The sequence below is a fragment of the Calypte anna genome, chromosome 3 (genome assembly GCF_003957555.1).
Source record: "Calypte anna isolate BGI_N300 chromosome 3, bCalAnn1_v1.p, whole genome shotgun sequence".
Taxonomy (NCBI): Eukaryota; Metazoa; Chordata; class Aves; order Apodiformes; family Trochilidae; genus Calypte; species Calypte anna.
Window position 1 is genome coordinate 22,240,744 of NC_044246.1, and position 26,195 is coordinate 22,266,938.

Below are 26,195 nucleotides of genomic sequence, written 5' to 3' on the forward strand. Positions count from 1 at the left end.
AAAGGTGTTTTGTCTCCCTTTACTGCAAAAGCTCTTGAAACAACGGCAGCTCTTGTGGGGCCAGAGCCTTTGAAACTCCTCTCAGAACACTTGAGGATCACCTCTGGAGTCAGTGAAGGCGAAATCCATGCAAAAGGAAAATCTGATCCTTAGAGTAAACAGGTTTCGTGGGCTGTGTGTTGATTAGTTCCTTCAGCTGGCACATTTTTAGGCTGCCCTTTCTCTCCTAGAGAACCTGATCAATCAGAAGAAATGGGGCACAGCAGAGCAGCTTGCTTTACCCACCCACCCAGGACATGGGCTCAGCAGAGACTCTGGAGGAAACCTACTGTTTTTCAGCTATAATTATCGCAAATGCTCTTTTTTCACTTTAGATGACTCTACAACCTGATGAACTGTGAGAAGCAAGCAATCCTGTAGCATTTAAAATTATCTGCAATTAATGGGCATTTCAAACAGCAGGTCATTTGGAAAAGTAGCCTTGCTTTACAGGAATGCATCTGGTCCACCAGGCAACCAGCCACTAATGGCAAGGTCCTTCAAAGCTGTTAAAACATAAGTACTACTGTGTAGGGATTGAAGGACAAAACTTTCCTGTTAGCAACCAGTGGGGAATTTGGTTACTCAGCCTCCAGCAAACATTACTGCGTGTCAACCATTTTATGCATCACTGTGTAGAAAATGGTACAAAAGGAGATATTTTCCTCTTAGGATAAAGCAGTACTCCCTGGCAGTATAAGGTTGGAGACGGTAATTACAGGAGGAAAGCAATGCTAGTAGCACACGTACATGCACGAACCTACAAGTCTCAAATAAGTTTATTTTTTCTCCACCCATACTGACTTCTCCTGGGAATTCTGTCTTTTTCATTGCCCATTACCCAAAATTAATCAAACTCTTCAGCTACCCCCAATGTTCACTTAAAGCCTATAGACCCTGGCCCCAACCCTTCCCAAGGCCAACCAGGTTACTACACTATGTTTGCATATTGTGTGGGATATCTGGCAATAACCAACACCAAAAGCTTACAGGAAACAGCATTTCTCATTCATCTGCAGTCCCCAAATGCTTTCCCAGACTCCTTCCCCACTGCCCTCTACTTCTGATACTATCTCATAATAAATCTCAACTGAAGAGATAGCACAGCCATGATGTGGCTTACAGAACTGCTGTAGGAAGGAAAATGCATTACTACTACAAGGACAGTATTTATGTCATCTACACTGATTTACACATGTGTGTGCAGAGTGTGCAAGGCTAGAAAGTTTTTTCTGTTCCTGAACCAGTTTTACCACAGCTATTCCCCCAGTGCATCAGGAGAAGGCAAGTTTCACAGCCGGCTGTGGTCCTTCCCAACTGAGGGCAAGCAGCTTGAGAAGTGTGGTTGCCTTCAGGTTCTCTTTCCTTCCCTGCTTCTCTAAATGTCTTACCTAAACCAGTATTTCATTGGCCACTGGACCACTGAACTGCCCATTTCACTGTGCTGTGGACCCTTGCAATCAAACCAGTTTCCCACATACTGAACCATTCATACCTTTCTGCTGTAGTTGCTTGCTGCATTGTGTTTTCCATTTCAACCCAAATTGATAATGCATTTTCTTGTGTTTGCCTGCCCAGTGATACAATCCAGTGGGCCCATAAAACAGTAGTCTGCTGCATTATTCAAGTCTTCATCTGAGTAAAAGAGAACTCCATTCTGGATCTGGACTACACCCTCATGAAGGGAGATAAATTTTATATGGGCATAATCATTATCACATACACTTTGTATAATAATCAAACCTGATAAAATCAGCAGTTGGTGGGCCATTAATACCTCATGCCCCAGTATGCACTCTTCCTCACATAAGTTAGTATCTTAAATTCTCTTTTCCACCCTTCATCTGCTCCAAAACGCTTCGAATCATGCTCTTTCAGTTGCAAAGACTGAAGAAGAGAAATATTGCTCATCTGCTGGACTACAGGTCTGTAACCAATATGCAGAAACAACCATCTTAAGAATTCACTGTGTAATATTCTATTTATTTTGGGAAGCAATAAAAAAAAAAGAAGTTTAAGAGTTTGAAAAGGGACAAGAAACCTTAGTTTCAACTTCAGGTTCTACTTCTGTTGCTCACAACCTGTTCCCTCTTTTGTCTACCCACACACCCTCAGCATGAAACCAAAAGCAGCAAGGAAGACTCAGTAGCTTCCTCCTTCCATCTCACACCTGTCAGTGCACTTACTAACTGACCAGCAGGAGCCCAAAAAGCAGATGGTCAGCTGCACTGCCCTGAAAGGACAGCCTTCTGATGCCATCACTGTAAGACAGGAGCATCCTTCCACTTGGCAGCTTCAAGTCATACCCAAGAAGATGACTGGCAGTGCCCCACAGATCTCTGTCTCTCAGGTACTGCTGTTCCTGTACTTCTAAACACAAGTGGAGAGGCTTCAATTGATACGTCCATTGCAGTTTTCACAAGGAGTGTGCTGCCTTCTCCTATGCTGGTAAGGAAAAAAAAAATATCATACCCACCTGCTTCTTCCTTTTCCCTGTTTTTTCCAAAAAGCTCCCCAGTCAGACAGCATATTCCAGTGTCATTTCCAGCCTGGGGAGTCAATACTGGGGACTCAGCTTGCTCAGGTTCCTCTTGAAAACACCTACACCAATGCAGGTAGCATGAGGAACTAATAGGAAGAGCTTGAGAGACTCTATCCAGTTACAGGGAGGTGATCTCACTGGGATCATGGAGACATTGTGGGATGGTTCACACAACCAAAGCCCTGTGATGGATGCACACAGGCTTTTCAGAAAGGATGTGCTGGGAGAGTGAGGAAGGAGACTTGCCCTTTGTTTGAGATAGGTGAAAGATAACAGGGAACGCTGCCTGGAGCTAGGTGATTGAGGAGCCAGCCAAGAACTTAGGGGTACTGATCAGTGGATAGACCATTGTAGTGGATATCTCTAATAACATCCATTGGCATTTTAGAAGAACTTCAAGCTGAAGTTGACTGATGCTCTTTTGAGAGGCAAGTCTCTCCTCACCTCCCTGCCCAAAGTCTAAATAGATAAGAAGGACAAAGAAGGGAAAATAGGTAGTGGAAGGTAGCACCACAGGTTAGCACTTTAGCTGGGTACAGGACTCAGCTCCCCTCTGTCACTCTGCAGGGAACAAGCAACTAGATCCCAACGCCCCTTCCAGACAGATTCTTGCACAGCTTCCTGTCACTTACTGTATGCACAAAGGATTCAAACCAGTATTATACATTATTTCCTCTGCATGAACAGATCAAGACAGCATAATAGGCCAAAGGTGGCACATAGCTAGGTCTTCTTTAAGCTGCTCACAGTCAGTGTGACACCTACGTGACACAATGGTTTGCTCAAAGTAATTTGCCTGTTGGGTAATTCCTCTATGATTTTCACAGGAGGTTGTTCACTTTATGTGAAACAAGGCTCCTTTCCAGAAAAATGCTCGTTGTCCCCTCCCACACTCTGCAGTAACATAGCACCTCATTATTAACCTGCAGCCAACTTATTTGCAAGGAGTGTGAGAAAGCTACTTCTGGAAATTTTAGTTTTGGCACACTAAGTTCCTGATCAAAATGATTTTATAATTTTCCCAGCCCTGTGAAAAGAGGCTTTTATGAAAAAAAGAATATGTAGAACAAAAAAATATTCAAAACAAAATCAAGAAATCAAAGCCTATTTGCATTTTTGCAATACAGGAAATCACCTTCCTTTCACTTTCCTCTGCATTTAAATGTACTAAACTAAATGAGAAGCTTAAAGTCCTAGAAATGTTTAAGGAATAAAAAGTTCAAGGAATTACAAAAGCAAAGGAGCCAAACAAGGCAAGTTGAGTTTCTTTTCCAGCTCCTTGTTTATTATGAAATTCTCTCATTGAAAAAAAAAAAACAAAACCCAGGATGAAGCCACTAGTGGGGATGGCAAAACTCAGAGCAGTGACAAGCCCAGAAAAAAGGTTTATACAGGGAAGTGAGAGAAAAGTAGGAAGAAGGAACTGGTGGTCCATTACAGGAAAGAGAACTGGAAATAAGAGATTGGCCACATTAGATTTAAGGTGCACTTCCATGAACTCAGTGGATACTGGGTTATTTCTAACAATACAAAATCATTGCCAAACCTGTGCTTGATGCAAAAGGATGCACACTGTCCAGGACCAGACACACAAAGTGCCACAGTAGATTTGACCACTAGGAGGTAAAATTCCACTTATTTGTCCTCTGAGTGTGAAAGGAGTGGAAGATTTTGAAAAAAGAAAATTAAGATAGGGTTGGTACAAAACTGGAGCACCCATGCTGTTTCACCTTTTACCTATTACATATTTAAAAGCACAAACTGTCAATAAGTTATACAATTGTAATAAATAAGGTTATGGTTTTTGAAATTCACTTAGTGAAATGCCTAGAAATTCTGAGACTATTTGAAGTCTTCATAGACCAGGATGATAAAAACAATTGACATTGTTTTCCTTGCTTTTGTTGTAAATCTTAATTTTACCAGAAAATAACTCACAAAAAAACCCCAAAAAAACCCAACCAAACAAAAAAACCCACAAAAAAACCAAACCAAAACAAACAAACAAAAAAACAAAAAACAACCCAACTTCATTCAAGTTCAATTTGAAAGACAGAAATTAATTCTCTATCTTAAGTCTGATTTTCTGCCTTCATCTTACCTTTGACCACATGGAAGATGTTACCAATCTCCATCTCCCTCTAATTTTATAGTGAAAATCCCTCAGATCTCTCCATTGATATTCAAGAACTACTGAACCATGACCCTGAATTATCCCACTCACCAGCACTTATCAAACACCCCATTTTGCTTTTGAGAGGGTGACAGTGGCGAGCAAGGGTTGCCTGTTCTCTGACCAGAAGAATTTGCTTCCCCACCACCTGGTACAGCCACAGCTGAAAAAATGTGTTCCCAAGCCATGTTGAAGTAAGAAAGAATGGTCAGGCCTAAACACCTCAGCTACTTCACCCTTTACCATAAGGCACTTCAGACAGCAACTCAAATTCAGATCTAGACTATTTCAGAGTGCTCATCTCCAAGGAATAAACTTCATATGGCCTACAGCAGCATCTACATCCTCTAGAACATTACTTAACATTTTTATAAACTGAAAAGCTTTAAAATATAAAAGCAGCTAAATGCATTAAAACTCACTGATATTACAAGTACAGCTAGTTCTTATGCATCCTCAAAATGTCATGAGATAGTTCATCTGAGTGGTTAGAGACATATCATGCTACATAAACCATTCATTCATTACAACCTTGAGTAACCTACAACAAACCTGCTAGAGTCCAGTAGCAATTAGATACTATTAGATACTAAAATAACTATATTATTATTTAAGCTGATACAGAAATGAAAGGTGCTTAGAAGATGCTTCAGATCTCCTGTCATATTCCAGATATTAGATGACAAGTGGCACAATGTGTCATATGAGTGAATGAGCTATTTTGGGTTGGTTTTCCTCACGCATACTTAGTTCAATTTTTCTTAGACAAAAATGGACTTTGAAATACAGTTTATTCTCATGTAAAATAAAATTCTTGTCCAGGATTTCTACCCAACCAGAGCTGCTGCTTAAGGAAAGGCCTCATAGGACTGCAAAGAGAAGGAAAAATCTGTCACACTTTTTCTGGGCTATACGTATTCAGCTGATTTCACAGGTGGGAATTCAAAATAAAACTCAGACAAGATGAGCCACGCTCGTCTAGATTACACTTGTGTGCCTTAGTAATTTAAGAATAAAATGATAAACTGAACCCCCAGGTTTGCTGTCCTGCATATCACAACACTATGTCTCTTGCAGGTTCTTGAAGTTTTTTCATAGGGAACAACTCATCCCGTATATTATCACCTGGTTCATCTGCCTGAAACATTCTTTCTGCCTTTTACACTCCTCTGCCCTCTCAGTCATGTTCTGGATGTATCAGGCACTTCCCTCTCACACACTAGCTTGAATCAATGATTTTGCTTCACAAGTCAAAACAAGTTGGTTGCACATGTTGATGTAAGTTTGAAAGAGCCAGAATATTTCAGTGTTTTAAATCTACTTGTAGGAAGACATGTTTAAAATGGCCTAAAAAAAGCACAGCTCTGCACTAATAATACGAAAGGCAACAGGTGAAAAAGAGAGACACCCAGAGCCAGGATACCCATTTATTGTCCTTATCCTCCTCGTTACTGTTAAATAATTCAAGGCAAAAATTCAGAAAAACACTGCAAAGAGAAAAAGGCAATTATCTAAAACATTACTGTAGTGTGAGCTCTTCCTCATATGCTGAAAAAAAACATACCACTAACACTTTACAGCTTTCATCTTCCCTCCTGTCAAACAGAACTATTTTTCTCCATTTGCATTTACAATCCTTTCAAAAGTTATCCAGTGTCTTGGAGAGTAGGGCTAAGCTCTGCAGGAAACAACAAACTGTAAGAACCCTGAGAATTAAAAAAAAAAAAAAATCACAAAAAATCTCACTTCAAAAATTATCCTGATTGAATTTGTGTGACACTGACAGTGATTTGGATTAAGATTTACTGGGACTACTCTAGCAATTAAGTTCTAGTATATTCTGAGCTAGAGCTATTCCCTAGATCCATTAGACTGAAGTACAGCCTGAAATTCTTGAAGTCATTAAGGCAAGATGACACATCATGAGACAATTCAGCAAGAACATATGTGATATAGCTCTGTAATTTTTATCTTCTTTTTTCCTCACAATCAAACATACATGGGCCATTTACCTTTGTCATTTGCAAATTGCATTTTACAGGAAATTTAGTAGCAATAATTTAATCCAGCTTTAACCTGGTCATATACAGAGTAAGAATATTTCTTACTCACTTTTGCATAATAAAAAAAATACCATCTCACACAGTTAATCTTTTCCCAAACCATGCCAGGACACAAAGTAGTACCATAATAATAATATACTGATGAACCCTATTTTCTTATATAAATATTGCTTTGATCTATGTCCTGGTAAATGACTAACCCCATATGAATGGGCCACTCCTCATTTAGCCGTGGTCGTTAACTCGAACAGATTTATTACAGCATTGTTGGCACCAGTGGTGAGAACCTGAAAAAAACTTCCAGTCCATTTTAGCCTGGAGATGATGATTTTTTGGTAGAAGTTCATCATTGACATATATGTCACCTGAAGTCTGCCTTTTTATGCTGGCTTTGACACCAATGTTTTGTGTTTTAGTAGAAGCGACCCTTAATAAATCTGCAGGCCCTTAATGTCCTTACCCAAGGAGGAGGCAACTTTTAAGAGCTACACTTCAGGGTTTGAAGCTTGCTGTGCTGTGAAGTCTGTCAGCACTGACAGCATCTCTCCAGCACACCCTGTCTGTACTGAATATCAATGATGTTACTCTGCAGGACAGACACTCAGGCTCATTGGTGGGTCTGAAAATGCCACCATGATCAGAAGCAGTCCCATGCTTACTGATGAGCTTCTCTGAAACTGCATCCCTCAGAACTCAGCTGTCCATAGGACTATTCATGTAGTCAAAATGCCTAAAACAATGTTATCTATGTTTTTTTTTTTCTTTTTAATCACAATGACCTTGTGGTTTTGGCAGGTGTTTTTTGTTGCTGCTTTTTTGAGGTTTGGTTTTCACTCTTTTTTTTTTTTTTCACTCATTCTTTACTCTTTACTTTTCATATTTAGAGATAACCAGACCAAATCTTGCCCTAGTTGCCAAACCCTTCTGACCTTCACAGAAACTCTCTCTGGATTTTCTTTGCTGAAACTTGGTGTAGCTGAGAAACATATCTGTGACACTCCTGGTGGTTTATTCTAATGAAGAAAGCAAAATAACATTTAGAAATCCCAACCTGTTGCTTAACAATAGCAATAACACACCAGCTCTTCAAATACAATGACTAGCTTCAAATAAGAAATAATAAAGCACAGAAGAGAGGTGGGAAGAATAGATCTGTAAGAACTGTTCCTACTTACTAAAAAGAAAAAAACCCTATAATAATTCAGTCCTTTGGATTATGAGTTACTAGCCTAAGTGGCATTGCTGGTGGCTTAGACAAATGAGAATGAAAAGCCATGGAAAATTATCAGCCATTTGGATAGCACGCCAACCACAACATCAGTGGTTAGTGAGAAGTCTGTGGCATCTAGGAGATTTTTGTCCCCCTGCCAGGGTTAGTAACAAAAAGCAGGTATCCAACAAACCACTTCTGCAAGGCAAGGTTTCTTTTTTCTTTCCCAGCATATCCCCAGATAAACACAACACATCATGCAATAACCATGGACACAGAAGAAGTTGGTTTAGGTGTGAAGTCTCATAGGCCTTTGAGCCCTGAATGATACTCTCAGCAATCCTAGCCAGTGCATGGCACATTGCTGGCCCTTGCTTTCAGGCCACCAACCTCCAGCAAAACCAATTTCAACATGCCCTTTCCCCTCACCCCCTAAAAGAGTACTAAGGATGCACATGCTCCTCTTATAATCCTACAAGATAGATGCTTGGCAAGTACTTACACAGCATGGCCCACATCCATTTGCTCTAAAAGCTAGTGAACTGCATTACGAGGGAACATCATCAAACATGATGCTGCAATGAATCTGTATTTTGATCACATATTTTGATAATAACTGTCTAGTTTTCATCAGTTCCTGGCTATTGTTGTTTACAAAAGCCTCTGAGCACTTCCAGTCCTGATGGGGGGCTACTGGAGCACACTGGGAGGTTGTGAAGGAGCAACACCGACCTATGTGGTATGATACCAGCCAACAAGATTTTCTTCTAGTTCAGAGACGGGCACATTGTTAGGACAGCTTTCTGTTCTTTTCAGCAAAAGTGCTGTAAATAAAACTACCTAATTATGTTTTCAAATTTACTTAATGTTATCCTCATTCCTGTTTTTATGCCTAATAAGAAAGAAGCTATTCACAGACAAAGCAGAACAAAGCTGAGACAGCTACTCCATGCTCTTGGGATCTCTGTCTACCTTAATCAAAGCTACAGCTGAAGTGCTGCAGGACTGCCTTATGCTTGGTTTGCACAAGATCAGTGAAGATGGGTGGCTTTGGTCTCTGGTCTGTTTTGAATAATGAACTCAGTGGTTGGAAATTTATTACAGTAGGTGAGCATGTATGTCCTTGAGCCTGACCTTTTAACTCCTACTTCTGTTCTTGTTCCATGATCTCTCTATTTGGCCTAATTATAGCGTTCACAGGGGACCTTTTGATTTAGTTTAGCATTCAAGCATGTGCCTTTTTTCTCAGTGAACTTCATATTTTGGATAAGTCAAGCTCTGCAGTTCCAGGAAGTTCCTAACAAGAATTGAGAGCGAACAGGCACCAAAAGCTTGGTATCTTTCAGTGCAGCTGAGGACAATAACAAAAGGCTCCCAAAATTATAGATTTTGGTCAGTTGCTCAAAATCCAGATAGATAAGCACCCATCAGTATGATCACATGTTAAAAGTGGAAAATGCAAAGCATTTTTAGAACTGCTCATCCCTACTCCACCTGCACAGGAAGTAAATTGCTGACACAACGCCCAGATACAACAACTGCAAAGTCCTCAGGTTTCTGCTATTCCTTAGGAAAAATAAACAATATGCAACCCAATCTGACAGAGTCACTGAACAAAATACATGAGAACTGTTATTTGGAGGCATGTGTCTCCGCAGGGAAGAAACTAAAAATTGAAGTAGCTTTTTTTCTCTTTAACGCAGGTATTAAAAATGGAAAAGATGTCTTTCTACAGACCCAGAAAGTGGTTTTAAACCTGGTTTTATGTAACATCAGCCTCTATGAAGGATCTGTCTGTAGACATACTCCCTATTAATTAGTAATTGAGTGGCCATCTGTGAAAAGAGGTAAGCAAATATGTTTTGATGCATTTAAAAAGAAGGCTGAGGAGCTAATTGCTTTTACTTCCAGTAGTAACACTCATATTTCTCTATATATATTCACATACACTCAATATCAAGTAAAGTGAAGCAAAACCATGCAGGTCAGTTCATTGACAGATGTGAAGACAGCTTGCTTTACAAAATTATAATTTACCATATGTTCAGGAAAAAGCAGCCACACAGTAATATGAATTGCATATCTTACCAGAAGCATCAAGTCACCACAGAACAGAAATCCTTAAGAACAGCCACTGGATATTTTATCTCCAGTTTAAAATATTTTTTTCTTCCCAAACAGATGTGCACTATTTGGGGTCAGGAATCAAGATCATTTTTCACTTACCCAAGTGCCCCCTCAGTAGAAGTGACCAAAGGACTACACATCACCAGGGGTACACAATGAGTATGCCACAATCTCTCACAAATCTAATTGGGGGTTGCACCTTTCAATGTCAAAATAACAAAAAGTAAAACATTTTTCCCTCTAAACTGCAGCCACAAATGAGGTCAGTAGGACAGTACCTGCAGTCATTGCATTTGAGAGCACAAGAACACCTCCCTGCAGAAACTGGCCCTAAAGCAGACACCAGGGCAGCTGAGACCAAGCCAAGCTTTCTTATGCTTAGCCCCAAGGCTAAAACCAAACATTTCAGCAGCCTCACAGGATCAACACCCACACACAGATGATTCACCTCAATCACCATTTCCCAGTGTCTATGAACATGCTTTACTCAACCTTCTTTCTACAAGTTCATACATGTTAAGCTTTTTACTAAGCCAGTATTTGCACTCAGCTCACCCAAATTTCCCACTGGCCCAGGATACCTTCCATAACAGATACCTACATTTTTAATTAAAAGTTATCTAGATTAATTATTTACCCTAATAGGAGACTCAATAAAAAGGAAAATGGAAGTTGTCTTGCCTACTTCTTTAAACAGCTGTCTGTCACTATAGAAAAGACCTATTTCAATAGCATTGAAATTTCTATACATATGCTATAACATTTAGGTCAATAGGTATACAAAGAATCAATGTAACAAATGTACTTCTGCCACAGGATCAGCCTTACAGAGGGAGTAAGCAGAATGGGATATATCAGTGGCTGAGTAGCAGAGAAACCCAAATTTTGTCTTACAGAAGATGGAACATAATTACAAAGTTGTCAGGGTTCAACACTGGGCCGGCAATTAACTGAATGACAGATGCTCTCTATTAATCCTCCTCCTCTCCCTGATAAGGAAAGGAGAGAGAATAAGGGAGAGAGGCTTATGGGTTGGGAACTAAACTAGACAGTTTTAATGGAACAGTAATGATAAAAAGGAAAAATTATTAAATATATACAAATATACAGAAAACCCGATACCTCGTTCCTCCCTTCTTTCCCCCAATAACTCTTACGTTACCACTGAGGCTGCAGGGCAGCCCTGGGAAAGTTCAGGCTGGACTCCTGGAGTCAGCAGCAGTCGGGAGCTGGAGGCAGGAACACACAGATTCAGGCTGGCATGGATCAGGACCACATGCAGAGGAATGGATGGAATCTTCCCAGGATGCCAAAGCAAAGAGGGACAGGTGAAGAAGGGCGAAGGTGAGAGGCTGATGGAAGGAAGAAGGGATTTGACCCTCATGATCCCTCAAATTTAGTACAACACGTATGGGATGGAATACTCCGGTCAATTTTGGTCATTTGTCTTGCCTGCTCCTCCCTAAAGGAGGGTTACAGGTGTGGCCCCTTTACTCCTTTTCTCTTTCCAGAGCATAAGATGTTCCTCAGAACTGAGCAGTGGCCTTGGTTCTGCAGACCAGTCTCTAGCTGTAACTATAAACATCGAGTGTTGTCAGTCCTGGAAGCAGACACTGACTGAGAAACTTGAGGTTAATTTCAGCAAGTGCAGCTCCTGACAAGAGACTTAGCTGAAAGCAAAATGACAAGACAGAAAATTAGCTCTATCCTGCCCCAAACCAGGACAAAAGTATCAATTCCATCACTGAGCATAAGCATACTGAACTCGTGCTGAATGACACAAGTTATAAACTGCTTACACTTGAAAATGTGTGTAATATTTGGAGCACTTCTGAGACCAAAAGTGTCTTTGGGTCTCACCATACTCTTGTGCTGACTGTACAAGCCTTTACATCAGTTTTCCAGTGGAGAAGACAGAAATACACGTCCTAAAAGCGCCTGTTTACACAGTGACCTGTCTCCCAAAACAGAGCAGCTAAACAGAAAACACTCCAAGACCAAGGAAAAAAGTATTGTTGCTCTTCACAAATTTCCTTCCCAGAAACTATACATGATACTCAACCAGTAAATCAAGTAAACTAAACCAAAACCAAAACCTGAGTTTTCAAGAAACAAGGACCAGAAAGCCTACAAAACTGTGCCATCCGGCAGTGCTCCTGAAGGCAGCACACACCATGACCAGCCTTCCCCAGAGATAAAAGAATTTTGAAAAATCAAATCAATTTCATTAAAAATAACTCTGGACTATCAAACATGAAGAAAAAAACCACACTCTCTTTTTCTTCTTTTAAACATTGTAATATTTGTGTGCTCTCTCTCTCTGTATCTACAGACATATCTTATGCATGTATCAAAAGAAGAGGGGTCAGCAGGTTGAGGGAGGTGAATCTCCCACTCTACTGCACTGTTATGAGACCCCACCTGGAGTACTGTGTCCAGTTTGGGAGTCCCCAGCACAGGAAGGACATGGAGCTGTTGGAATGAGTCCAGAGGAGGGCCAGGAAGGTGATCAGAGGGCTGGAGCACCCCTACTATGACGACAAACTGAGAAAGATGGGTTTGTCAACCTGGAGAAGAGAAGGTTTCTGGGAAGAACTTATGTCAGTCTTTCAGAACTTAAAGAGGTCCTATAAGAAAGATGGAGAGAGACTTTTTAGCAGGGACTGTTGCAACAGGAGAAGGGGTAATGGTTTTAAAACGAAAGAGGGTAGATTCAGGCTAGATATAAGTGAGAAAATTTTTGCAATGAGGGTGGTGAAAAACTGACACAGGTTGTCTAGAGCCGTTGTAGATACTCTATCCCTGGAAACATTCAAGGTCAGGTTGGATGGAGCTCTGGACAACCTGATCTAGTTGAAGACCTCTCTCCTCACTGCAGGAGGGTTGGAGTAAGTGACTTTTAAAGGTTCCTTTCCATCCAAACCATTCTGTAGTTTTATGTACATATATATGCAAATACATAATTTTAAGTTCACTAAGAACTGTTCTCACTTCTAAAACTAATTTTTTCCTTTCCCTCCACTTACTGTCAGTATCTGCATTCTAAAGAAGCAGCTCTTGAGTGCCCCAACCAAACTATGGCTGCATAACTCAGGGAGCAAACTGAAGTCAAGAACACTGAAACCAAAAACCAGAGGCAAGGGGCAAAGGCAGTGAGTGCTATGACTCTAGACTGGACCCAGGACAGAGCAAGGAAGCCACTGTTGTAGTTTCTCGGTCAGCCACCAGTGGGAGACAAGCGCTCACCCTGCACTGAAGAGGGACCCGCACCCTGACTTTCTGCAGGGGAGCCACACATCCAGCCCATGTGCATCTCTGTTGACCAACATCTCCCTTTACAAATAAAGAGAAGATCAGCATTTCAGAGATGATCTTGCTAATAAAATTGTGACTGTGGGCCCCATGGCCACAGCACTGTTGAACAAACCACTGATCTTCTGACACAGCATTTATTGCTATTCTAAAGAGCAGAGGACAAAATGCACACACAAGAGATGTTACCATCTTCTTTCAGCTAATTTAAATCTGTCCCCATCAGGCTAATGGAAGTTTTACTATTTATTCACAGGAGGTTCATTGGCTCAAGGGGAAAAAATATTCTTCTATTAAAAATTTCAAGCCTATTTAAAGTAAATTTTTTCTGTAATTACTTTGAAATATTAATGCTGGTTTTTATACACTTGGCCGCCAAATAGACAAATGATGGTGTTTTTTTGATGATGACATAATGGCAGATTTGGAATTTCAAAACCATTCTTGTTAATATACTGTTTGCTCAACTAAAAAAGAATGGTAACATCCTCAAAGAAAAAAATCACAGTGATTCCATTTTATACAGAAAAGGTTGTAAAAAAACTACTTATATCATTGGTCTATTTAAATATAGAGGTATGCATTTTTGCTAAGAATACCTAGCCAATTCAAAATCAAAATAAATTCACCTAGTACTTAAAGACTTATTCTCTAGCAGGGAAGAAGTTAATGGAGTGTTAAGTTTGAGGTTGACTCTGAATATCCCACCTGTCTTCAGTTGGAGTTTCAGTCAAGCAATTTGTCTCTCTCTGCATCCATCATGGAAAGAAAATGGCATTCCCTGTGCTGCTGTGCTACAGCAGTAGCTTTTGAGAATGCATCACTAGATAGGTGCTAAAATAAATGTAGCATTGATTGTAAAGTATAAATGAGAAATCATATACCCTTTGCTTTTATTAGTGGGCAGTAATACAATAGCAGAACTCCTTTGAAATTGCTTATTTCTGATTCTTTGGACATCCACAGCACCTGTCTAGCTCATGCACAAATCTGTGTGATCTGACATCTACAAAACAAGGATCATAAGTAGAACTCATAGCCACCAACTGTGATACAAGTGAGTAGCTCATAACAAACCTATCATTTGTCCAAGGAAAATATGAATTTTTCTGAGTGTAGTACAAAGGCTTTAGCCAAGAAACTTCTTTTCTCCTATGCCTCTGCCATCTATTCCCAATAGATCAGAAGAAATTCTTATAAAACAGCCTTAGCTCAAGCTCATAGCAATGTTTAGGAGCTTGATTCTACAAATAGTGTTATTTTAACATAAAACATTACGGTGGAAGAATGTCTACAATTAAGCTCTAAACAGCTACAAACGAAACAAATCAGTTTTCTTCTTCCCATCCTGAAAAATGACCACAGGTCAAAACTTCAACATCAAGACCCTACTAAAACCAGAGAGGCAAACTGAAACAGTGGGTTACTTAGCTGCCATTCCCCAAAAACATATCGCAAATAGTCCTTATGGTTTCAAGTAGTTCAGAGGATAAAGGTGCTCAGGTATACAGACAGAGACCTAGAAATGTAAGGCTCCAGAAGTCCAAATGCAAACAAAATTGTTTGTCTCAAATGCAATTGCATTAATGAGATTTTAAATTGCCAGAACATTATTTTTTATTACTTGTTGAGATTAAAGTTCATTTTAGAATTCAGAGCAGGTTTCTGTCAAAATTCTTGCAAAAATTCAGTTTCTTTCCACCATGCCTTCTTCTGAAGAGTTTGGAGAATACAACTCCTATGCATGTGTTTGATTTTATGAAGGTTATGCTCACTCAGTATTCATAGTACTACTAATAATACTGAATAGTATTAGCTATTCTTGTCTAGCTTGTATTGTGAGCATAACCCAAATAACAACAAGCCAAAGGTCAGGATATTTCCTATTAAACAGGTCTTCCATCAGGAAATACATTTGGAAGCCTGTTTTGTACTACACTGCTCTGTTGACTAATGCATCCTCTCATGAGGAAATGGCATAATTTTCTCCAAGTTTTGTATAAATTTCCCTTCTGCTACACAGGTGTTTTATTAGGATGACAGGACTCTTCACGGTGGAAAAAGTTACAAGAACAAAACTATCAATTTTTATAGCTAAAATATCCCATTTCCTATATGATCAAGAATTCTTGTCTCTATACACTTCTCACTAAACTTCAGCACTGCACATGTAATCTCAGTACTTGAGTTCAGTGTTGCTGTAGAATGACACATCAGAATCAAAGGTTCATGTTTCTTCATAACAGGCACTGTGGTACTAACTGAGTTACATTTAGTTTAAATTTCCTTCATAGCAAGGACTGCCTTTTTCTCTTCTAAATGCAGCATTACTGTACGGAAGTTTCTCTCTTTCTCTATATAGCAATATGCTCCTCTATGTACAAATTAGCTTGTGGGTTTTTTCCCCAATTTTGGTTCAAATTCCACTCTTACTGAGAAAAAGCATGGCCTAGTTTAATGGTGGTCATCGTATGGTTCTTATCTCCAAGCAGTTCACAAGGCACATTGAGTACAGATCCTGCACTGAAGACATGGCCAAAAGCTGGACTGCTTGAAAAATACAAATCCCTTGCAACATGAAAATGTTAGCCAGAGGTGCCCAAGGACAGAATTATCCTGGTTGCTTTAGGATCTGACTCAGCCCACATATGGATTTTGTGGCCTCCAGAGAGCTACTGTACTGTCTCCCTTACGAGATGCTCATGGACTGCCTCCCACTCACCAGCCCCGTTGTCCAATCCATGGACAGCTCTCAGAAATACAAAGACTTTTCCACATACCAAGTGAAGGCACAGAGATTCTCTGTGCCCAGTCTGGTGTATTGATTTTTAAAACTTCAGGCTTTACACATTTTATGGCTTACTTACAAAAGAATATTGAAAGAATATTGACAGAATATTGCTTCCAAAGTGATTGAGTTTTTGCTAGTCACAGCAATGCTTCCACTTGCGATTTTGAAACTGAGAAGTGCAATAACTATATTGCCACCAAAAAATATTTTAAGCTGCATAATATTTGACATGTTTCCAGATGTTCTTATGGTATCAGTATTCATGATACACAGCTATTTGGCACTGTGGGTGAGAGAGAGAATCTATAATACTTACAGCCAATCATCATCATAGCAACAGCAAAAATCTTCTCCCCATCTGTAGTTGGAGCGATGTTCCCAAATCCAACACTGGTGAGGCTGGTCATAGTAAAATACAAGGAGGAGATGTAGACTGAATCCTTGCTTGGTCCACCTTCCCATTTTCCAAAGCCTGATGCATTAAAGCGGTAAGGTGTTCCTATTGACACCCCCAGCTGATAGAGCCAGCTCTCAGGTCGGATCGTGTTTGTATCCTCATCGATAACTTCGTAGTCTCCTATGCTGTACCAAATGCAGGCCAACCAGTGTGCTGCCAGCCCAAACACACACACCAGCAGGACCAAGACTGCTGCTCCATATTCAATGTAGTGGTCCAACTTCCGAGCTACACGACCCAGCCGAAGCAGCCTCACCACTTTAAGTGAACTGAAGAGGCTACTGATGCCCTAGAAGGATAAAGCACAGTGACTATTAGAATTTAGTATTAAAGCAAAAATATCCATAACTGCACTGCTTCCAAAGGCACATGGTGATCCATCAGAAATTACACATAACAACAGCAGGTAATACCTGAGAGGCTGTGGAACATGAAAAGGTTGGTGACCCTTTGCAGGGATGAATATATGCACTCTGGCCATCATCCACCAACATTTTATGAGTTGCTATCTGAACCTGCCTTTCTGATTATTTGAACAGGTCTACAAACGTGTTGGTAAGGCCTTCAAATGACAGGCTATTTATCAGTTGTACAAGCAGACAGTCCCTGCGCATTCTGATGGTACTTCAGGTTGACTGAAAATAAACACAAAAGTCATTGACCACTGAACTCTACAAACCTAAAGCTGAGAGGAACATAATGGGACCCCTATTGAATTCACTCCAGTACCTGGAGTAATGTACCTTTAATGGCTATTTCTGACCTCCTTATGATCCTGGGCAACACTTTACCTCATGTTTCAGATGTAACACAATTTGCAGCATTCACCTCAGACGTACCAGGAAGATAAATAAGGAAGGCAAAAAAATGCTGTAATTTTTCAGTGTAATAGTGTATTTCCTACAACTTTGCTTTCCTGTAAGAATTCAGGCACTGATAATCAGTCCTCTTGACAGTTCTCACATGGACTCCACAAAGCCTGACTATTTCAAATATCTCACTGTATAATCCCCACATCATACTCTTTTTATGACAGCTTTGTTATCAATGTAGTATTTTTGTGCTGATGCTAATGCAGCTCACATAAAACAGAGTCCAGCCACCATGTAGGATTCTGTATTGTTAACTTTTAGATATGCAACTCAGTGCACATGAAGTTAACTAAAAAAAAAAAAACAAAACAAAAACAAAGCCACTAGAAGATGTGAACAGTCTTTCATAAAAATCTTTTGTTTTGTTTTGTTTTGTTTTTTCTACTCCCTCTTATCAAGAGTGTTTAATACATAAGTCTGACTAAAATTTAGGCAGACTGATTTAATGACTATTTCTGGAAATTCATGTTTGTACACTTCTGGTCACCAGCTTTTACTGGAAGTTTGTTTATTCCTCCATAAATACAACTGCTTCAGTATCTTAGGCTGGTTCAATACACTAGAAGAGATGTTTTATTAAATAATTACATAAAGCATATTGACTCATGTTCTCCAGGACTTCAGCAATGTATTTTCCCTTTATTTCATGAATTTGTCATTATTACATTGACTCATTTACAGAGACAGATGTAATTTGTTACCTGGAAACACACTATCAATTTTTGTTAAGTGTTTGGAAAAGATCTGACACAACCAGGGGCAGCGAAGTAAAAAGGAAGAACAAAAAGAAAAAAAACCAATCTTGCTTTAAATCAGAGACTTGCAGAGACCTAGAAGAGACCAAGTCATCTGTGCTTTTCATTATTGCCTACATCAAACTTTTCAAGTCACGGATGAAAAAATTCCTTCACAAAGTAAAAGTTGATTTCAGTTTCCCATTCATTTTATGTCTGGATTTGTTTTGTAAGCAACAGAGAAAACCTTGATGCCAGATCACAGAATATCACACAGAAGAAGACATAAAGCCTTTGTTTCCAGAGGAGGGAAAGCAGCTACTTCTGAACACTCAGTATGGAAAGGAAAAGCAAAGGGAAAAACACAAAAAGCTAAACCACTATTATCATATCTTAGAACTGGACACACAAGTCATCTCCAATTGGATATGCCTGAGCAGGCATAGTCTCTACATTCTGAATATCTGATTTCTGACACTACAACACACTTGGGACCAATGCCTGGTTCTGGCAAAATGTTTTACATTTGGATGAGTCTCCAGTAATGGCCTGAGCTCCAGTCTCAAAGCCACGAGTTTAATCATGCAGTGCTTACAACATGCAGGCAAGGGCAGGAATTTTTTTCCATCCCCAACATTCTAAATACCAGTTTTATTTTTACTCAAAAAAAGTGGTGCAAAATTTGTTCCTTAAATTAAAACTCATCGTTGAGATTTTTAAAAAATGCTGTTTGTCAGCAAGAGTCCTAACAAAGACAAAAATTATAGTGATTTGGGAAAGATTGAAAAGTTTGGAATTTGGTTAATATTAATTGGGAAAAAAGAAAAAAAAAAAGAAAGAAAAAAAGAAGAAAAAGAAAAAAAAAGTCAGGGATTAGAAATACTGGGGGTCACTAATAACAGAAGGGGGGTTTAAGAAACTGGATATGAAAAATGGGAATACTAAGTATTACATTCAAAATTAGATTTAAAACATTGAAGTGAAACAGCTACTTTGCTTTCAGAGTATTCTTACCTAATTTCCCTTGTGAAATTCACAAAGAATTTTGTAAAAACCTTTAAGATGCAATAGAACTGTATCATTTGGGAGAAACTGATTCTATCAAATTTTGACCAGAATTAAGAGAATTAGGGGTTTTGTAAAAAAAAATATTGCTTGTTTACAGTAAATAAATATCTGATTTGGTTGCATTGAAAAGATGCATTAAATAATCAAATTAGTCGCAATATTCTACCTGACTGCATTGCCAATGAGATTCTAAAAGTTCAGAAAAAGTTAAAAAATAAATTAAAAAAAACACATTCTTTTTTCTGTCAGTATTAACAGTATTTTCTATTTTATTTCCTCAGAGGAAAGGATTTGTCTAAATGGATCAATATCAAGAGGAAGAAATGCTCAGGGAAATAATTAATTGTATGACTTAAAAATTTCTAAGTGACAGAATTTCAAATGGGTATAAACAATGGAAACTTAATAAACTTTTCCATAGATGATACAGTAGGAAACAAAATCAGATAATTCTTCAATACTTTAAAACAGTACTTTAAAAAAATACTTTTTGCCACCAAATTTAACAAGGAATATTTAATACAGGAATAGATCTGCTGGATTCAAAATTGACACTTTTAGATTACCACTTTCCAAAATAGAACTGTACTTTTAGATTACTGTCCAGTTCAATATTCTTATCAGTGCAGATTATTTTTATGCTTTTATCATAGAGACTGGCTCCAAGGTGTCATGCAAAAGAGCCTGAACTCAATTTACTTCTCTTGATGCCTGTCCCACCCTCTCAGCTCTGCTACTCCTACGTCCTTTGAAAGGCAAATTAGGACACACACAAAGCTTCTTCTGCTCCAAGGACAGACCTGAACCTCTCTCTGTTCAGAAAGAGTCAGCAATTGTACTACAGCTCCCAGACAGGCACCCCCGGATGCTCTGCTTCTGTGTGGCAGGCAAGGAAAGGACAAGAGTAAGTCCTACCTGGACCTGATTTACTCAGACACTGTTCCAGCTATTAGGACTCTGTTCCACAGATCCCTTCCACTGGGGGTACACAGAAGCTAAGAAATCTATTATATGCCCAAGGTAGAGAGAAAAAAAGTACATTTTTACTGTACTTTGTTCCACAGATAAATTCTGTGCAGAATTACTCAAATACGACAGAAAATGCTGAATTTCACAACAAATTATATTTCAATTTTTTTTAATAACTGAATGATGTTAAATGAAGATTCTACTGCTGATATTTGCATATTGTTGACACATATTTAACACACTGGCAGTTTTACTTCCATTGCCAGCAATGGTTGATGCATACATTTTCATTACATTTTCATGTAAGGATCTACACTGAGTCCCCTTCAAACCAAAGAGCAAGCTCAGAGCACTGAGAGCCCAAAGAAGTAACTGTATTCACTGACTAAGCAAAACCTGCATGTCAAAAGACCTTAAAACAATAAATATGACCAATCCCCCTTCCTCTCCTCCAATACAGTGTTTGCAGACTGGAACTGCACCTCAAATATAATAGAAAAACAGATCAGCCTCAGGCCTGGAGGAAAGCTGGACCCACTTTTTACATTCAAAGAACGCCTCTGAATTTTATGCACAAAATACTGCCAGCACTTAATTTCCATGCATAATTTGCCATTAATTAGACCTACTTACTAGATACCGTGCACATTTACACAGATTTTCTTTTGTATCTCCCTGTTTTCTGCAAGATATGATCTACAGTTTGTGTACTCCTTGTCTCATCCTGGTGTATCAGCCATGGGAGTACTATCTCCAAACACAGGATCCAGGATACCCATGTTTGGGCTCCAGCTTTCAATCAAGAAACATAAGATTTGTGCCATTACTTCCATATGCATAAAAACAGATAAGAGAAGAGACCCTGTGAATCATTACTTTGTGAAACGGTTTGAAAAAGGGCTTTAGCAGGGTAATTATTAGTTACTTGTGTCATTATGGTCCCCAAGGACAGTAACAGTGGCTGCTACAGTGCTAGATGCTGTAGAAATGAAAACCAGTTCCTGCAGTTCATTTGCCAAGCAAAATTAAATTCAGCTCAATTCATTGAATAATTGAATTCTGCCTGGAAAAAATAACATACAAATTGTTTAAAGAATAGCGATAGAAATTAACTACAGACAAAAGGAAAAAAAAAAAAAAAAAAAAAGGAGAGAGAATTCATTTTTCCTCCCAAACAAGATGCAGGATGAACAACTTTAGGAAAGAATTAAAATGCAATTTTCATCCCACCTCCTACAGCTATAGTAATGCTAGCCCTTCAATAATAGATTCAATCTACTTGACAGTATTCCCTCGTAGGTCATTATTTACCTTCCACGTGTGCAGAAAGTAAATGCACTTAATCCAAGCATTAAGGTTTTTTCTAGAATCAATAGATGTGTAACTTACTTCCTACCTACTCTGTATTTTATAAGAGAGAAACACTCAATATTGACACAAAACTAAGTTTTCCAGCACTTTCCTCACGCATGAACCTAGTAAAGTTCTGGCTTCATCTCAGTTAAAGGGAGATACAAGAGACTAGAAGCCAGCAATCAAAAAGAATGAGAGTGAAAAAGAACAGAAGAATAAATCTATTATTTATCCAAGTAGAGGGAGGCAATGAACTGAATTTATCACTACCATAAGTAAGGCAAGAGCTGTAGAAAGCACTGCCTTGTTTCTCAACATTTGGTTCTGAAGCCAGATGTGCCATAGCCTGGCCCAGACCATCTGCAGTGACCTGGCAGCCCTGTCAGAGTCAGCTCATTATTAGGACTTCTCATTTCTGTTATTTGCCTCTTCTGATTTTCTTAATTAGGTCTGAGAACGTGACCTTTCCTGCAGACTGCCATCTTTAGCAGCCAACAAATGAGGTAACATTATGTGCAGAGGTCAAAATCAATACATGAGTCCTCTGGTTACTGCTGTGGTTTTCAGCACTGAGGAAAGCAGAACTCCAGGCTCACAAAGATTATTTTGGTCAGACATCTGCGAGCTTGGTTAGAATCAAGGAAGAAACAGAAATAATTCATGTGTAAGAGCACAGGGTGTGAGAAGAAATGGAAAGGCTCTTTTTTCATTTATGTCTGTGCTTGTCTTACACACATACACACACACTCTGAGAAAACAAACAAATCCAGGAAAAAAATTTTACTGGTATATATTAATTTGAGAGAACAAGGAGAAAGAAAACACGAAAGTAATCTAGAAATCTAGAGAAAGGTCACATTCCACAGTACCAAATAAAACCTTTACCCCTGACAAACAGAAATCTGCTTCTCAGTGCTTCTCATTCAAAGAAGCAGTCAGTACCAGAAGCTTTTTACTAATCTTGAGGAGGCTAAACACCCAAATGAGATTCAGCACTCATGGTATCTAATACCATTCCATCTTTCCAATTCTAATCCAATCCCTAATATGAAATAGACTATAAAGCAAGCATTTAGCTACTCGATACCTTTTGCGGTCTTATCTGACTTTCTGCCTCAGATCAATAGAAGGATGCTGAATGGGGGAAAGAGAACAGAGTAACTGATCCCTGTCTATGAAACATGCTTCCTTTTATATACAGTGTAAGTATCACTCTAACAGCAGCATTTTGAAATAATTCAGAATCTAATACATTCAATTAGCTCTCCTCTTTGGACAAAGGCTATCACTGTACATTATCACTGAAAATGTAATTCAGCATTTTAGTTCTCTTGGACTTCTACAGATTGAATAGCTTATGTAGACTCCTATTCTCTCTTTGACAGCATGATAAATCATGTCACGCTTTTCAAAGCTACAAAGAAATAGACCTGAAACTCAAACACCCTTACTTAACTGTGACTTAGCAAAAAGACTAATCTGAACATCAGTAGTGCAGAAGAGGAGCTAATTAGCATCTTAACAGCCACAGCAGAACCCAGGGACAGAGACACAGCCACACACCCTTCTCTGGTATTTTCTTTTGGGGGAGAGGGGGGTTGTCCCTCAGCAGTGCAGATGTCTGAGACACCAAGGTGTATGAAGCTGGGGAACAACAGAGAAGGAAGCAGAATTTGAACTAACTAAATACCTTAAGTAGGTTTGGAGCAGAGGAGACTATTTTACCCTAAATGGGTTAAATGGCAGAAGAGCTCTGCAGCATCTATATACACCACCACAACTTGGAAAGCAGAGGATTCAGGGACAAAAGGCAGCCTGTCCCTTGAGAGGGTATCATGAGAGGCACTTCATTAGTAGCATGGAGTTTAGGTTTTTAAAGAGGGAATTGAGAAGAAAAAAAAAAAACAAAATTCATATTTAATGAAAAAAAAAAAAAAAACCAGAGGAAAAAAAACCCTAAAGACCAAACTTAGACAATGGAGACCCCAAATCAAATCCTCAAGAGACTGTTAACACTAAGTGCTTTGCCTCCCTGATTAATATCCTGGCAGTCTGCTTTACCCCAAGAATCTGCTTGGCTCTATTTGCATTTCCCCCAATATTCCTTTTATCTACCAGCCTGTCCAGGAGTTATTCCTGCCTGGCACAGCCCCTTAGGGCAATGCTGCAGTACAGAGGCACTTACAAAAATCAGATGAGCAGCCCTGCTCCTCCATGGCCACATTTCCTTTCTTTTCACTTCCCTTCTCCCACTGATTAAGGCCCCCCAGGCTCCTTCTGAAGCTTCCAACACCACCCAGGGGAAAACCAACAGAGGGTCTCTGGCAGGTTACAGAGGAGAGCACACACCTCCCTGTGGCTTTACCCTGCTTCTCAGGGGTATGTCCCACAAGGGGACACCCAACTGAGGACAGCTCCACCACCACCACAACCCCCAGCCCAAGGCTCCAGGCCTCCCACTGCCCCATCTGAGTCCAGTAACCCAAACTGCTTGATTTTGCTTCCCAGGAACACCATAAGGAGCCACCCTGTCTGGAGGATGTCTCACTCATCTCCTCTCATCGACTTCCATCACATCCAAGAATCACAATTTGCTGACATTTCCTCTATGCCCGAGTCAAACTCTGTGACACTTAGCTGCTTGCTTAGAGGTTTTACACAGAAAGTAGGTTACGATGAGTTTAATTTTGGTTAGCCACAGAAAAACATTCAGTCATTACCAGATTTATCAGCAGACTCACATGCAAAACATAGTATTGCCCAACTGAACAGATCCAAGTAAGGATGGTGATCAACACACTGTTTCAAACAGATTTCATGCTATACAGTGCTTACAGTTTAAAAGACTTTAAAATTTATGATTTTCAGTTAAAAAAAATTCATCTAACCAAAATTCATCTAGGCCCCTGTTTATTCCATAAAACTATAAATATGATAATTTATTCCCTTGGCCCCTTACTGCAATCAAATGGTAACACAAGTCTAAGGAAATTGCATACTTTTCAGTGTGGCTACTTCAGTAATTCCTACATAGCTAATTTGTATTAGCACGAATGATTATTTCACTAATAAGATTTATATTAATCTATTGCAAACACACTACCTCAGAGAGCTGCCACCAATCTGACCAGCAACACATTCATTTTTTCCTTTCTCAACTCACTGTTTCCAGTTAGACACCATGCTCACTTAGCACTAAATAGCTTAATTTACTTCTGATACTTCCATATTCTGTTTTTTCTGGAACTTCTTTTAGCATCACACATTTTGTTCTTTCACAGCTGTGTATCTTCTCTACATGATAACTATCTCTTATTCATCCACTTAAGTGAACACCAGATCATATACACTGAATACATCTTTCCTGATTATGTTTTACTATGCATTTATTTCTCTTGCACCTCAACTCATTAAGAGTGGCATTTGGTTCTCAGTTTGGCACCAGCCAAACACAGATATTGATTACAACTACAAACTCTCTCTGCCAGAGATTTCTATGGTGGTAACATGACTGGATTCCATTCCTACCATGAGATTTCACAACAACAGTGTCACATGTAATAAGCCAAATATTTTCCAATATAAACTATATCCTACAGTATTATAGCTGAAAACCACATTATAAAATTGCTCAAGCAGACACGGCAAAAATATGCTTCAACTTGCCTTTGAAATTCAAAGTCTTAAATTTTTCTCAGCAAAAATTGTGGAATTTTCTTTATGACTGTTTTTTATTAAATCTACTGATTGATGTCTGAACACAAAAATATAACATTATCCTACAAAGTAGGTGGTATTTACTTAAACGAGGAATAATACTAATTACTGTAAAGGATTATTGTCAATTTTATGATGATCACAAAAAATTCAAAAGTTTTAAGAATTGTGTGAATCTACTGTTCTTACTTCAACTTTTCCACAGCATGATGTATATATTTATTCTCACAGTAGAAAGCCTAAGCCTTGCATTAAGTTGGAATTTTTTTTTTCTTTAGGTTCTATGGCAGGTCAAGAAAGTAATTTGTATTTAACTGTATAATTAGCTTGCCATATAGAAAAGCCAGAAGAAACATTTGTAAGTTTTCTTTCACTTGGGTAACAGTTGACTTTTCTCTACAGCTATTAATTTCTTCATTTGCTGGAATCTGTTCATGTGTGAATATGAGATACTGTACTGACTCTTTGAGCACTTTAGATCAGAAACTTCATATACTCTCATGCTCAATTCTATGGCCTTGGACAAGAACATCAATGTTTTTTCTTTCCCTCTCCATCTGTAGAATGTGGCTATTCATAAATAAGTGTCTCTTGCACTAACAGTAATTATTTATGGTTGTATTGACTAGCAGCTAATGAATTCAGAGTATTTTTGTGGACAGAAATATTTTCAGTGCAGGGAGAAAACTGGAATTTCAGTTATATTTAAAAATGTGATTTTAAAATATACTAATGTTTCAAACTGCTGAAAACCCAGAGAATTTGAAA

The 26,195-nt window shown here is 39.0% G+C and overlaps 1 protein-coding gene across 1 annotated transcript in view; it reads right to left on the bottom strand.

Annotated features, from left to right (window-relative positions):
- Nucleotides 1-26,195, bottom strand: part of KCNH1 (potassium voltage-gated channel subfamily H member 1) — a 182,654-nt gene that overhangs the window by 110,461 nt on the left and 45,998 nt on the right. The window contains exon 7 of the mRNA XM_030447664.1: nucleotides 16,574-17,003. Within this exon, the coding sequence (XP_030303524.1) occupies nucleotides 16,574-17,003 (430 nt within the window). The remainder of the gene's footprint in view (nucleotides 1-16,573; nucleotides 17,004-26,195) is intronic.